General features: G+C 44.0%; 1 protein-coding gene across 4 annotated transcripts in view; it reads right to left on the minus strand.

Moving 5' to 3' along the window:
- MTSS1 (MTSS I-BAR domain containing 1) overlaps positions 1 to 14859 on the minus strand; it is a 534479-nt gene that overhangs the window by 75543 nt on the left and 444077 nt on the right. For all 4 annotated transcript variants that reach the window (XM_086966201.1, XM_086966203.1, XM_086966202.1 and 1 more), the window contains exons 8-9: positions 7240 to 7347; positions 663 to 760 (exon numbers count right to left, since the gene is read on the minus strand). In XM_086966201.1, coding sequence (XP_086822327.1) covers positions 663 to 760; positions 7240 to 7347 — 206 coding nt within the window. The remainder of the gene's footprint in view (positions 1 to 662; positions 761 to 7239; positions 7348 to 14859) is intronic.

Below are 14859 nucleotides of genomic sequence, written 5' to 3' on the forward strand. Positions count from 1 at the left end.
CAAACCAGGATAAAGGTGCTGTGTTCAGATGGCCCAACTGGATCCCTGTAGCCAGCCCGTGCTCGGTTGAGGTCGACCTGAACTTGTGACTTTGTCCTGGTCCGGCGCAACCAGATATCCATAGTTGGTGCTTTGTGTTTTTTGGCACTATTTTTTCTAAAATCTTTAAAAATGCATATCTTCGGTTCTACTGATTGGGTTTTTGTCGTGTTTGTCTATTTTTATTTATTAAAGTTCCACTTTTCTAAGTTGGTGTGGGATCTTATTTGTGTGGTGTTTTCACTTTACTACTGTTTGATGAGTTGCACAAATACTTCACACATTGCCTCCAAGTTGAGCCGGACTGCTCTGTACCAAGCTACCGGAGGGTTAAGCAAAGGTTAAGTTAGGGTTGTCTTGTTCCTCATCCTGACAAGGACTGTGGCTTCCGACTGACCGGGGCTCACACGCTAGCCAAAGTACAACGCAATTTCTCACAGTAACCATTCAGGATGTACTGTTCTCCTGAATGGATGATGGGTAAGATGAGTGCTTGGAAGTAGATAGCTGACACTATTAGAGGCTAAAATGAAAATCACACTATACGAATCCCAAGAACACAAACTGCTCTTATGCTTATTTTTGGAAGTGGGAACATTTGTAAAGTCAAAAAATATCCATACCTGCAGACACTGGACTTTCTGGACATGGTGGTACTAGGCGAGGACGGAGGTGTTTGATATGACCAGCTATAATCTGAACCTTTCAGATCAAGGATTACCTAATAGTAAAACATCAAGCAATTGATTAGAAACAAACCCCCACTTAACACTCACATCATACACAAGCAATCTTTTTAGTCATAATTATAGCAAGATAACGTGGGACCATATGTACAAAGAGTGTTTCTAAAAAGTGGTTGCAAAATGTGCACAGATTTTTTTAATTTTTTTTTATCGAACTCCGATTTTGGAAATCGAGCTGTACACTATTAAGTCAGTTAGCAAATTTATCAATCGTTAGGAGCTGTTGAGGAACCTGCCTACTGAATATTAATGAGGCCAGTACCAATTTGTGACCCCCTATCTACAAACAGGGAGTCCTGCAAGGGACAGCAAACAATCATACTGTATTTGCATTTCCAAATGGAAAACATTTTTTTTAAAGCAGCAGTTCTTCTTTCAAGGAACATGAGCTGCTTCATAAAAAGATTTCTGTTTGGAAAACATCAAGAAGAGCAAGCAGTGCACCCTAAGACCACTGCCTACTCTCCCTGAGGCTGCCAATCCAATTTCCCTCAGCCAATAAGCTACCACCTCCTTTGAGCAGTCTGTAACTCATCAGTGGATTGGGATCAGAAGTGTGGTTGCAAATCACCGACATACAGAATACCGAATTACAATCTGGAAGGAACAACCCTTCCAAATTGAAATTCAGTATGGGAAACAAAACTCATTTTATGAGTCAAACAAACGTTTCCAGCGCATAAAATGGGGTTTGTATATAACAAAAAGGGATTTTGAAGTTGAAGGCCCAGTGATTTTGCACATTGCAGGGTTTGCAATCACAAAATCCCTTAGTACACCAGCCCATGATAACCATGTTTAGTTAACATAGGAAGGCATCCTTCAAAATAGAGACTGATCAAACTTGATGTGTTCCTTACAGAAACCTGGCTTTCCCTGGAAGCCGACCCAGCCGTAATAGCCGCGCTTCCTGCAGGGTTTCAAATCCTGCGCCAGGACCGGCCAAAAGGGAGGGGAGGTGGCCTAGCTATAATACACAAAGAACAGTTCAACTGCAGAGTGGTTGCTGAAACCATTCTAGACTGTGAAAGTCTTACCTTTCATACAGAACTGTCCCCCAACAAGTGCCTTTCAGGCACCCTGATTTATCGACCACCAGGCCCCCCGAGACAGTTCCACGTCAGCTTACCCACTAATGTATCCGCACGTATCATTTCTTCACCCAACTTTATCCTTTTGGGTGATTTCAACTTTCATTTTGATTCACCCTCCGACCTCACTGCTTCGACTCTAACAAGCAACCTAGCAGCTCTGTTACTCTCACAACGGGTTACCCTGCCCACACACGTAAAAGACCATTTGCTCGACCCAGTCTTAACCAACTGCATCGATCTCCTTACCAGCCGCCCCATACCCCTTCCATGGACGGATCATTTCCTGATCCCCATCAATTGGACTATACCTAAGCCCCCTGAACATACCCCCATTACTAGATTCAGGAGAACTTGGTCCCATCTAGCGATTGACAGTTGGACCAACGCACTCACAGAGACCCGTCCCATGATCACGGAGAACCCCGATTCAGCCAATCTGGCCTACGTTAACTGGATTTCCCAATCCCTTGACATCGCTCTCCCGAAAAAGGAAATCACGCTTAAACGCCCCCACAAAACTGCCCCGTGGTACACGGAGAATCTGAGAGAGAAAAAACGGTGCTGTAGGCAACTCGAAAGACGCTGGCGAATTGACTACTCAGTGGCAGATAAAACCCGTTACCGAGAAGCTATTAGTAACTACAAAAACCTGATAAAGGAAGCCCAGGCCGCCTACTTCTCGGAGAAAATTGTCCTTGCCAAATCAAAGCCGAAGGAAATTTTCAAAATCATAAATATACTCACTAAACCCCCCCCCCAGTCCATTAGTGGACAAGCCCGTTTCCCACTGCAACAAAGTCGCAGAATTTTTCCATCAGAAAATTAGTTCCATCTACTCGGCCTTCCCCCGGATCAACTCCCCTCCGACAATTACGCCTCCACATCCTGTTGAGCCAGCGTGTAATACTCAATCACCCACGCTGTGTCACTTTCCTCCACTGGAACTTGCCCTTCTGGAGTCCTTGGCACGCAAGGTCAAATCCGGTTCCCCCAACGATCCTGCCCCCCCAGAGTTAATAATGAAAGCCGCCCAAACCACCCTACCCATACTAAGGAAAGTGCTAAATACTTCCATCTCTAAGGGCACAGTTCCCACAGTCTGGAAGCAGGCCATGGTGAAGGCCCTGCTGAAAAAGCCCAGCCTGGACCCTACGGATATGAGCAATTACCGCCCAATATCCCTGCTCCCCTGGGCGAGCAAGGTCCTGGAGAAATACATAAATCTCCAACTCACCAACTTTCTAGAAACACACCTTCTTCTGGACCCCACCCAAACCGGCTTTAGACCCAAACATGGGACCGAGACCGCCCTCCTCATGGTCACCGAGGAGGCAAGGAAAATCCTAGATCAGGGAGGATCAGTGGCAGTGATCCTCCTTGATCTCAGCGCGGCCTTCGATACGGTCAGCCATGTCACCTTGCTGGACCGTATGGCCCAGGTTGGGATCAGGGGCAGAGCTTGGTCTTGGTTCCGGTCTTTCCTGGAGGATAGATCTTTCCAGGTGTTTGAGGGTGATTCAGTTTCCACCAGCATTCCCCTGAACTGTGGCGTCCCCCAGGGATCCTCTCTGAGCCCGGCTCTCTTCAATCTGTACATGAGGCCCCTGGCTGATGTCGTCCGTCCGTTCGGGATTAAGATCATTTCCTACGCGGATGACACGCAGCTAGTGGTCTCCCTTACACAGGAGACCAATCTACCTGTACAGAGCGGACTCAGAGAGTGTCTAGAGGAGGTAAAATCCTGGATGTCCTTATCATCCTTGAAACTAAACGGAGACAAGACCGAGCTTATGGTCCTCTGCAACTCGGTCTCCAGCCTCCCGACCACCCTTTGGCCACCCAGTATGGGCCCTCCACCTACCCCCAAAAACAGTATTAAAAGTTTGGGAATATGGATGGATAGATCACTCTCTTTCGATGTATAATCCACCAAACTCTCGGCCACCTGCTTTGGCATCATGAAGATGCTTAAGAAAATGTTCCCCCTTCTTCCTATGGAAGCCAAGCAAGCAGCGATACAAGGCCTGATTCAATCCCGCCTTGATTTTAATAACGTCCTCTACCTCGGAGCCCCAGAATCCACTCTGAGGAGGCTGCAGATAGCGCAAAATTGTGCTGCACGTCTGCTACTTGACATCCCTCGCAGACAGTCAGTCAGATCCGGGTTGGTCTCTCTCCACTGGCTACCTGTGCGTCAAAGGGTGCTGTTCAAGGCCTTATGCATAGCCCACCAGTCTTTTTGGAACTCTGGCCTCAAGATCACACAGGACCTAATCCATCACTACAGGCCCAACAGGAACCTAAGATCAGATCAGTCTTTCTTAGCAGTCACCCCGGGAGTAAGGAGATCCAGAGCTGGAGGTAGGTCTTTTTCCTACAATGCGGCGAGGGCCTGGAACACCCTTCCACCGCATTTAAGATCCAACTCTAACCTTACGACATTCCGCAAACAACTGAAAACCTTCCTGTTTCATTCAGTCTAACCTCCCCCTTCTCCCGTGCCTCCCCCCTCTGTCGGATCTGGTATTCTCAGCGCTTGGACGCCTCTGGGCAGCAATTCGTGCTATATAAATCCACATCAAAATCAAAAAAAAATCAAAGACCACATGAACCGTAGATAAGCCTCCTTCAACTACGCGGTCACTGCTTTAAATAGTTTTGTATCGCAAGAGCGAGATGACGTTTCTCCTTGTCTTGGCCTGAACCTCTGTATGTAGGGTGGTGCTACTGTGAGCAGGTTATGGAAACATCTGTAAGTGTACTAACATAGTTCACATTCACAATGTTGCATACACAGATTCTGTAAGACGGCTAGCTTTCTTTTCTAAACATTGATTTAAGGAGCAGCATTATAAAACGGGGGTGTCCTTGTCCCCACATCTGGGATCAGGAATGCACCTGCTCATATTTGAGCGCCGGCCTCTGCAGACAGCCCAGGCTTCTTTTAAGAACGTTCTCGCCATCTCCGACTTTTTTTTCTTGTGACCGTCTCTGTGCACGTTTTCATTTGTTTTGTCATTTTAAGTTCAGTATATATGCTTCCCTTTCCACTATTTGTCTCACACCATGTAAATATAATTTTCAATAAAAAATTACTGAAATAAAAAAAATAAAAAAAAGTACAGAGTCTCCCTTGTGAACGCAAACTGAAAATGTAACATCCACCTCAAATAATTTATTTGAAAGCCCCAGCGACGAAATTCCTGACAGATATCGAGGAGTTCACTGGGAGGTTTCACATTTAACTGCAAAATTATAAATTGGAACAAATACCTTAGTGCTCAACGTGGGCTGCATATGCCATACAACTATACTGCCATTAACCAGAACATGCAAATGTGAACATTTGTTTACGGGAATACTTTAGTGTTCTGTCCTAGGTTGGTGACTCTCTAGATGACTGTACTTTAACCACATGCACTCGTGTCTATAGCCATCTCCTGGAGTTTCAAGCTGAAGACAGTAACATTCATTTAATTATAATTGAATGAGAGCAGAGCCCGATCAAGTTTCAGGGCACTACACCACTTCCTTGTGGCTAAATGTCTCTTTCAGGTGACATGCTCCTGATTGCTAGGACTGGGTTCAAAAACGGAAGCGTTGCCTTCTGAAGAACAGAGCGCTGCAACAAGCAGTAGATGACTTCTAGGCAGGATACTGCTGGACCGGAAGCAAGAAACAGCTGCTACAAAAATACATTTCTGCAATGGTCACACCCATAGAACTGCTCGCTGAACATCACAAAAGGTCAAAAATGTCCCATGTGCTCCGCTCATTGATATGCACAACACAAGGAATGACTACAAGGAAATCTATTCCAAGAGCAATGAAGTGTGTGACAGAAAAATACAAGATCACCATATAACTCCAAGGCACCAGTGACAGCTTCTTTCACTTGTAAGCATTCATTTGGCAACATGGTGCATTCTGGGAGGAGTAGTTAAAGTCACTGAAAAAAGATTCAAGTTACACGGAAAATGGAAGTTAATTAAAAAAAGCATGGTACCGGGGCCGATGGTCACACAGGCCTTTGTCTCAAACGTTAAACAGAAAGATAAACCACTCAGATAAAAATGAGCGAAATTAGACTAAATTCACAATTTCGGCAAGAACGCACGAGGATAGCACTTTTTATATAGAAAGACCGTTGTAGTGTCTACCATGAAACAAACTAGTCTAAGACCTATATTCACTTGCATCGCTCATACCACTGAGGGAAGAGCAACTGTGCAGCACACCCGGGCTTGGGTCCGCAGTGTGCAAAGTAAGTCTGGAAGAGGAAGAAAGAAAGTACTTCTGGAACCCCTTGTGGTGGGATTCACTTCTGGCGAAACGGCATTGCGGCAATTAAATATTATAATATTTTACGTAATGATCAGTTTAATTTTATGCCTTTATAGCAGCTTTCTTTTACTTTTATGTATTTTAATTTTCTCCAATTCGCTGAGAATTCAATGCATCCAGCGGTGTGACCAGTTTCAAGTCATATCCAGTTGCTGGGAAAAACTGGGTTAGGAGACTTTATAAACGTTCAATGGCTAGGCAGAATTAGATCTACATTACATATCTTAACAGTCAAATCACTATTTCGAAGTCCTGGCGTAGTTGTGCATCATTAGTTTTGACTCCGCTGGGCCTCTAAAAATATATAATTTGTCCAGGGGAAAAACAGGTTGAGTTTGAGTTTAGTGAGAAATGATCCACATCACCGCCTTGATATGTTGATGTTGCGGCATTTACTCATTCATATTTGCAGCGTACTCATTTTACGCATTAGGAATGGAGTTCACTCTAATAAGTTTTGAAAAATTAATATCCAAAAGTAAAATAGGCCCAAGGGTGCACTCTATTGACAGCACTACTGGTTCAGTCAATAAAAGTACCAAGGCACAGCTCCACTGTAAACCTTCATCCCGGCACATGCACTATGTGCTTTGTGGACAGGTTACAGGAGGTTCTGGGAAGACGCGGTATTCCAGACACATGCACTGAAGCCAGGGCAGTCTCCCGAGTTCCTAAGCAGGTGGTCTATCACCAGCCCTAGCAGCATCATTGTGCTGTTTAATATATCTCTTTTGGGTCTGGGAGGTAGACAGCAGGCATAGAAGCAGAATACAGCTATTTGGTAGAAACCAAATCATGATCTTGAAATCTGGAGATGGCAAACAGGACACACATATGAGGTAATGCCTTGGTTACAGCCTTGGTTGGGTGTTCAGATGGTCAAAATGGTATAACATACATATATATCTCTCCCAATATCGACTTCTTACTCACCCATTCATATCAAAATAGAGTACACCCTATCTCAATCTACCTGCCTTTTCCAGTCAAAAAGGAACACCATTAAATAGACTGACCTGTTCGCTCGCAGAGGGCAGTTTGTGAGGATCCATGGTGAGGATTTTCAGATCCTCCGATATGGTCTGAAGATGTGTGACTTCCCCCAGCATCGCTATTTCTTCTTCCTGAGAAAAGGAGGCGATCACAATAACTAAGAGAAGCTCTCATTTACATTCATGATCATACACAATGGTTTCTTTACATTTATCCATCTACGTGGTTATGATTTACTGCTTTAGCTATAAATCATCATCAAAGCTTTATTTCGATATGCAAGATATCATAAAAGCACATACAAAATATAAAAACCACAATTCATAAAAATTACATTTTACAAAGTAGGTTACAATAAAAACATTCGTATTACTAAAAATGCAAAAAAGCCCTTCATCGGAAGTCCACTCTTCGCTGGGAAGCATAAAGTAGATCCAAGAATATCCAGCACGCACAAACTAAACAATTGATAAGGCATTCAAATACTTTTCATGGTGGCATCTTCACTTGTTTCCTAAACAGCAGAAGTGTCGGTCACATAAACTCATGGAGAACTGAAGTGCATTATTCACCCCCGTGGTGCAATTTTTTTGAAATTTTATTGTAACACATATAGGGGCTCCAGAATGTTTTTAACTGACCCACTTTGGCACATCAATGGATCATTGCAGTGAAAAAAGAACAAGACAGAATACCTGAATGTGGTGGAAAGCAACAGTACTTTATAAGCTTTGTAAATAATAGCAAAATAGAGCAGAAGAAAAGACGTAGAAGAAAAGGCGTAGAAGAACAGGAAATTAGAAACGTGGGGAAAGGAAAAAGAAAGAATATGAGAAAATATTAGCAATTGGAGAAAGGAGGAACAAAGGCCAAACCACTTATGAAGATAGCTAACACAAGGATAAGGACACGATTACCTCTACGCCCACATTCCAGCCATTGTGAGGAAAACGGAATCGAGACAGGAAAAACAAACCGGGAAACACTGTGAACCAAGTCTCGCCCGAACAACCTATGTGGCATAAAGGGCCTTGGCATTCCCCCCACCCTCCCCGCCCCCCGTTTTGTTTTTCCGGCCTAACGGAAATCTAGAAAAAATCTAGGTGATGGTGAAACTCTAGCATCTCACTTTTTGAAAAAAAGTTTTTCTTTGGCTCAATCAGTATCACAGTCTTTAACTTCTCCTTGGGAATTGCCTCCGATTCTTCAGTTTTTACAGAAACAACCCTTTGAACCTCTAGAATTAGTAGACATACATTTTCTTGACAATGAAAAATTGCAGTTACTTCGTCTAGAAGAATAGGTGAACTGGGTGCTTTTACCATGTAGAACATCTTTTCTATCTATTTTAGATCCTACCATTCTTCCAACGGTTTCTACTCTTAATTGGGCAGAGGAAGATGATTTGCATTTTTTCATTCCCCTTGTCCTGAGGAATGAGTTTTACATCTGCTGTTTTCTTTTTGTGACTGCAGGACAAGGTAAAAGGCCTGCTTCCATGACATTTAGTAAGTAGATTCCTTCTAGGATTGCACTGGCATATTTGAGGTCTGATTTATCCCTTCCAGAAAGAATTTAGGAAAGATCTGCAAGAGGGTTAGCTGTCTCTTTGTCTGAAACAAAGGGTATGGTGTTGGCAGACATCTGAAGGGTAGCTATAGGGGCATCTCCAAATACTTCTGTCCATCATTACAGACTGCAGGGTATTGATAATATAGAAAGCACTTTAGGTTCGGGATTTCGATTTCTAGGTTACCATAAGAATCAAGCAATTCATTAAATAAGTGGGTGTGTCAGTGATCTCACTGTATGCCATTTTACTATGGTTTTTTTTTATGACAAAGCCCAGTCTTGTTTTATAATTCTTCACAAGTAATGACTGGGAGGAGGATGTAGACGTCAGGGTAATGGTGCCCGATTACTTGCTGGCAAATCTTCATTACTTCTACTCCAAGGGTCCTTGTACCAGTCATTAAGATATTCCCATCCCTCCCATTTCCTCCCGTCTTTGACTGGCTTGGGTATGAGTGCTGATTGCAGGGCATGCCAAGTGCTTTTATGGTGACCAGGGGGAAGGGGATGGGCAGTTCTTGGTTCAAAGTGTTTTCCCATTTGTTTGTCCTGTTTAGAGGTAGTTTACCTCACAAGTAATGGCTGGTTCAAGGACTATAAAAACCAAAGTTTACAGATAAGTCATCAGTAACATTCACATTACACATGTTAGTGCCACCCAGGCCTCTCACACACGCAGGTTTTTTTATTCCATCCCAAAAAAGCATTTGTACCATTCAACAGAAAAAGTCTACAGATCTGTTTGAAGAGAGGCAGTCTTTTTATCAGCTTCTTCTGAGGAGTCATAGCCATCAGGTCTTTCAGTCAATAAGCATGTGTAGAGAGAGAACAGCGGATTTCCATCTCCTGACTATGCAGATTGCTGCTGCAACCAAAGATGTTGTGTATCATCCTCTCAGGTGGTTCATCCCTTCAGCAATGTTTGACATGTTGTGGATTGTAGTAAAGGGAGATACACAGTCCAGCTGTATAGTTAGATAATACTTTATTGTAGTTCTTTTCTATCCTAGAAGAGAACTACAATAAAGGATTATGAAGTTGCAGGCCCAGTGATTTTGCACATTGCAGGGTTTGCAATCACAAAATCCCTTAGTACATCTGGCCCATGATAACCATGTTTAGTTAACATAGGAAGGCATTCTTCAAAATAGAGACTGATCAAACTTGATGTGTTAAGACCACATGAATCGTAGATAAGCCTCCTTCAACTACGCGGTCACTGCTTTCAATAGTTTTGTATCACAAGAGTGAGATGACGTTTCTCCTTTTCTTGGCCTGAACCTCTGTATGGAGGGTGGTGCTGCTGTGAGCAGGTTATGTAATGTATGACGATACAATGCATGCCTTTATCACACATGCTTTTTCCATGTAGCCTTTACCCGAAATGCCCTTACCACGCAAGTATGATAAGAAAAGTAAAACCATATAAATATATGCTTAAAATTCAACTAAAAAACAAAGACATTTGAGGCGGTGTGCAAATTCATGGGGCCAATGGTGCTGTAGGGTGCTCCATATAAAGGAACTGCTTTCCACCTAAACTTGGGAACTACCCCGGGTTCTCTGCTTCCTTTTTTGCATAATTATTGTGGCACTCTAAGCCTGGAAGGGTATTGTCTAATAAAACCAGAGGTTAAAATGATGTTATAGTTGGGTATGGCATTAAGAAAAAAAGGTTAATGTGACCTTATGGTTACATACAGTAATGCCTTACTTTGCATTAAAAAAACTAAAAGGTAAATGGGACATTTTAGTTAGGTCATGGGTACTCATAGTACGGCCCGCGGGCCGCCAGCTGCCTGGCAAGCCTTCCTTGACAGCCCGCGGACCTTGCAGACATTGTACCTGTGGTTTTTTTTTTTAAGTGTAAAGAGTGTCAGCAAACACCGCCGCAGCAGCGCGGACTCCAAGACACTCTGCTCTATGGGGGCCGGGCGATTCACAACAAAGCCTCGTTAACAAGTAAATGGTCTTTTAAAGGCCTGTGAAGTACTCAGGTGCAGCTTTGTGCGCGTCCGGGAAGTTGGGGTGAGGTGACAGAGGGTGACAGAGGGAGACGGACAAGAGGGAGATGGACAGAGGGAGGGAGAAGGACAGAGGGAGGGAGACGGACAGAGGGAGGGAGACGGACAGAGTGAGGGAGACGGACAGAGTGAGGGAGACGGACAGAGTGAGGGAGATGGAGACAGACAGAGGGAGAGAGAGAGGGAGGGAGACAGACAGAAGGGAGACAGAGACGGAGGGAGGGAGGGAGGGACAGAGGGAGGGAGACAGAGGGAGGGAGACAGAGAAGGAGGGAGACAGAGAAGGAGGGAGACAGAGAAGGGAGGGAGACAGAGAAGGGAGGGAGACAGAGAAGGGAGGGAGACAGAGAGGGGAGGGAGACAGAGAGGGGAGGGAGACAGAGAGGGGAGGGAGACAGAGAGGGGAGGGAGACAGAGAGGGGAGGGAGACTGAGAGGGGAGGGAGACAGAGAGGGGAGGGAGAGAGAGGGAGAGAGAGGGAGGGAGAGAGAGGGAGGGGGACCGAGGGCAGGAGAGAGACAGAGGGAGATAGACGGAGACGGACAGAGGGAGATAGGAGACAGACAGAGGGAAACAGAGAGAGAGGAAGACAGGGAGGGAGACAGAGGGAGTCAGAGAGAGGGAGACAGAGGACGACAGAAAGAGGGAGACAGAGAGGAGGGCAACAGAGGAAGGGCGACAGATAGAGGGAGATAGGCAGACAGAGGGATACAGATGGAGACAGACAGAGGGAGGGGGAAAGAGGGAGAAAGAGTGAGTGAGACAGAGAGAGAGAGAGGGATAGAGACAGAGGGAGAAAGAGAGGGAGAGAGAGAGAGAGAGAGAGACAGAGGGACAGAGACAGAGGGACAGAGACAGAGGGACAGAGACATAGGGACTGAGAGAGGGAGGGAGACATAGGGAGGGAGACAGAGAGGGAGGGAGACAGAGAGGGAGGGAGACAGAGAGGGAGGGAGACAGAGAGGGAGGGAGACAGAGAGGGAGGGAGACAAAGGGGGAGGGAGACAGGGGGAGGGAGACAGGGGGAGGAGACAGGGGGAGGGAGACAGGGGGAGGGAGACAGGGGGAGGGAGACAGGGGGAGGGAGACAGGGGGAGGGAGACAGGGGGAGGGAGACAGGGGGAGGGAGACAGGGGGAGGGAGACAGGGGGAGGGAGACAGGGGGAGGGAGACAGGGGGAGGGAGACAGAGAGAGAGCGGGAGGGGGGAGAGAGGGAGGGGGGAGAGAGGGTGAGAGCGAGGGGAGAGAGGAGGGAGAGCGAGGGGGGAGAGAGAAAGAGAGGGAGGGAGAAAGAGAGAGGGAGGGAGAGAGGGAGATATGGAGAGAGAGGGAGATATGGAGAGAGGGAGGGAGAGATGGAGAGAGGGAGGGAGACAGAGAGAAAGATGTGTGGATGCAGTGTCTGGTAGCTCAGTGGATGAGCTCTAGCCCCGCCCCCACCGGTGCGGCCCTCGGCTACAAACCACTCTGTAAATTTTGCCCCCTAGAGAAAGTTTGTGAGTACCCATGAGTTAGGTGAAAGTGTCAGTTAAAAACACTTTAAAAAAAGAAAACCACTGAAATTCACCAGTTCTAGTTATCACAAGTAAATAAAACATGTGCTCTAAGGTAGCTATAACTTGCGTACCCACCATGTACCGTATTTTCATCAAATATGTCATTTCATATGCTACAGTGATGTTATCAATGGTGTCATAGAACAGGTAATGAGTGATGTAATATTAGAAGTTATTAGCAGTGCATTGTGAGTGCTGGAGTTATAGGTACAGGTACATTTTCAAGCCTCGAAAAATCATATAAGTGTTACTAGACCTGCAGGTTCAGTAGCTTGATTAATCTACTCGACCTAACTGTAATGTACTTAGCCCAAAAACTGGTCTCAAATTGTGTGATCCTAGGCAAATATTTTATTTTACAGAGCCGCCTTTTTCTTCATTATCACATTTGAGAGCACCTTCAAATATGTGAGTTCAACATTTCTGCTGTACAAATAAAAACTCTTTTGTTTGATTAAATAGACGCAATGTTTGCTCCATGTATAATAAGAATCTAGCCCACATTTAGGGTACACATAATCCCTGATGTGCCTCTTAGTTCACTAATTGCATTGCCATCAGGACAGGGACAGTTTATGACTTTTGGGGTCTCTAAGGATCAATGGTGTCCCTTTTCTCTTTATACAGGAGATAGAGCAAAATATAGACAGACAGAGACGGATAATATTCGAGAAAAAAAGAGGAAGCGAGAAGAGAAAGAAAGACCGAAACCAAACAAAGGGAAAAAATAACAGAATGAAGGAAAATGCACTAATTAAATAAAGGAAAATAGGGAGGACAGAAGCCGAGAAGGCAGGAATAAAAAGAACACAATAAAGGAGAGAAAGAATTAGAAAACAAATTTAAAAAATGAGAAGGAAATGAAAGTGAAAGGAATGAACGATAGGAGAGGAAGAAAGAAAATGACAAAGTAAAAAGTAGAAAAGAAAACAAAGAGCACAATAAATAAAGGTAAGAAGGAAAGACAATGAGAAAAGGAAGCAAAAAGAGGAAAGAAAAACATGGAAGAAAGAAAGGGAAAGTGTACAAAAATGAGAGAAAGGGAGACAAGGACAATAAAGGAGAGACATGGTACATAAAATCAGTAATTAGAACAAGAAAAATAGAAAAGAGAAAAGATGGAGACAGAACGAAGATAAGACTGAAAGAAAGAGGAAAGAAAAAGGAGAGAAATCAAGAAAGAGGAAGAAGGAAAAAAAATAGAGAAAGGAGAAGTACAGGGAAGGAAGAAAAAAGAATGAATGAAGTAACAAAAAGTTACTGAAAGGAAAGAGAAAGAAAGGCGAACAAAACCAAGAAAAAAGAAAAGTTGTGAAAAGAGAGGAAAAACAAAGAATGAAAGAGGAGGAAAAAAAAGTAAGAAAAGAACAAATAAAGGGAAATGGAGGAAGGGGAGAAAAGTAGATTTAGAAATGAGTAAAATAGTAGAGAAAAGCAACAAGAGTAATATAAAGACAAAAAAATTAATGAACTTAAAAAGAATGCATAACAAAGAGGGAGGAAGAAATAAGAAGTCGGGAAAGAAAAAAGTAGTGCAAAAAGATAGGAAGAAAGAAAAAAGGTTAAAGAAAAATGGATAAAATGTATCAAGTAGATAGAAAGACAAGAAAGCAAGGAACAATTTCATATTACATTGTCTGCTTTCAAGTCGTTTTAAATAGCTGCTTTATCAGGTGGACAGCTGTATATTCTCAAGCCTGGTGACAGGCACTTGTGTGCAAGCTACTCAGTGGCACGATCGACCTGTTGGAAACCCATGGTACAGAAAAAGCCTGCAAGCATCCAAACATGAAGGTCTACAAAGATTATCAGCTGTAGAGTAAGCAATAAAAAATCATGAAAGTGGGTGATGATGAAAAATAGGGCTTCAAATGTGGAGCTATGCATCTTTCCAGGAACACAGTATGGGTACATTTGGATTGATAAGGAAGAAACATGACAGCGATGCAGTTGGTATCCATCTTGAAGTGGGAGGCATAAGGGTAATGTACTTGAATGATGGTGATCTAGATTTAGGAAGTGTTGTACTGGGCCTTTCTGGAGGGTGACCCAAGATTTTCTCCTTCCTTGCTGAATCTGGTTTGTGGACTTTTAGGACCTTGTACACTCTAATCCTGTTAATCACTTATAAAATGGCTGTGCTTTCCCGTTTAAATATGGTAAAATTGGCCTACACCCGATTGGCACATTTAATTACTTGGAAGTCCACAGTACCCAGGGCCAGTGAATTAAATGCTACTAGTGGGACGCAACAACCATAATACCACCCACTAACGTAGCACTATTAGACATGTTTCAGGCCTGCGGCTGCAGCCTGTCGTAAAATGTTAAATTGCAATTTCGACCAGCCAAAAATAAACTTTTTGCCAGGCTTAAAATGTCCTTTTTAATACTTGTAAATCACCCCTAAGGTAGGCCCTAACCACTCCTAGGGTAGGGTGCATGTATATTCAAATTGTACATGTCCTGACGCCTAAAGTAGTTTTTCAG

The sequence above is a fragment of the Lissotriton vulgaris genome, chromosome 4_1 (genome assembly GCF_964263255.1).
Source record: "Lissotriton vulgaris chromosome 4_1, aLisVul1.2, whole genome shotgun sequence".
In the NCBI taxonomy this organism is placed as follows: Eukaryota; Metazoa; Chordata; class Amphibia; order Caudata; family Salamandridae; genus Lissotriton; species Lissotriton vulgaris.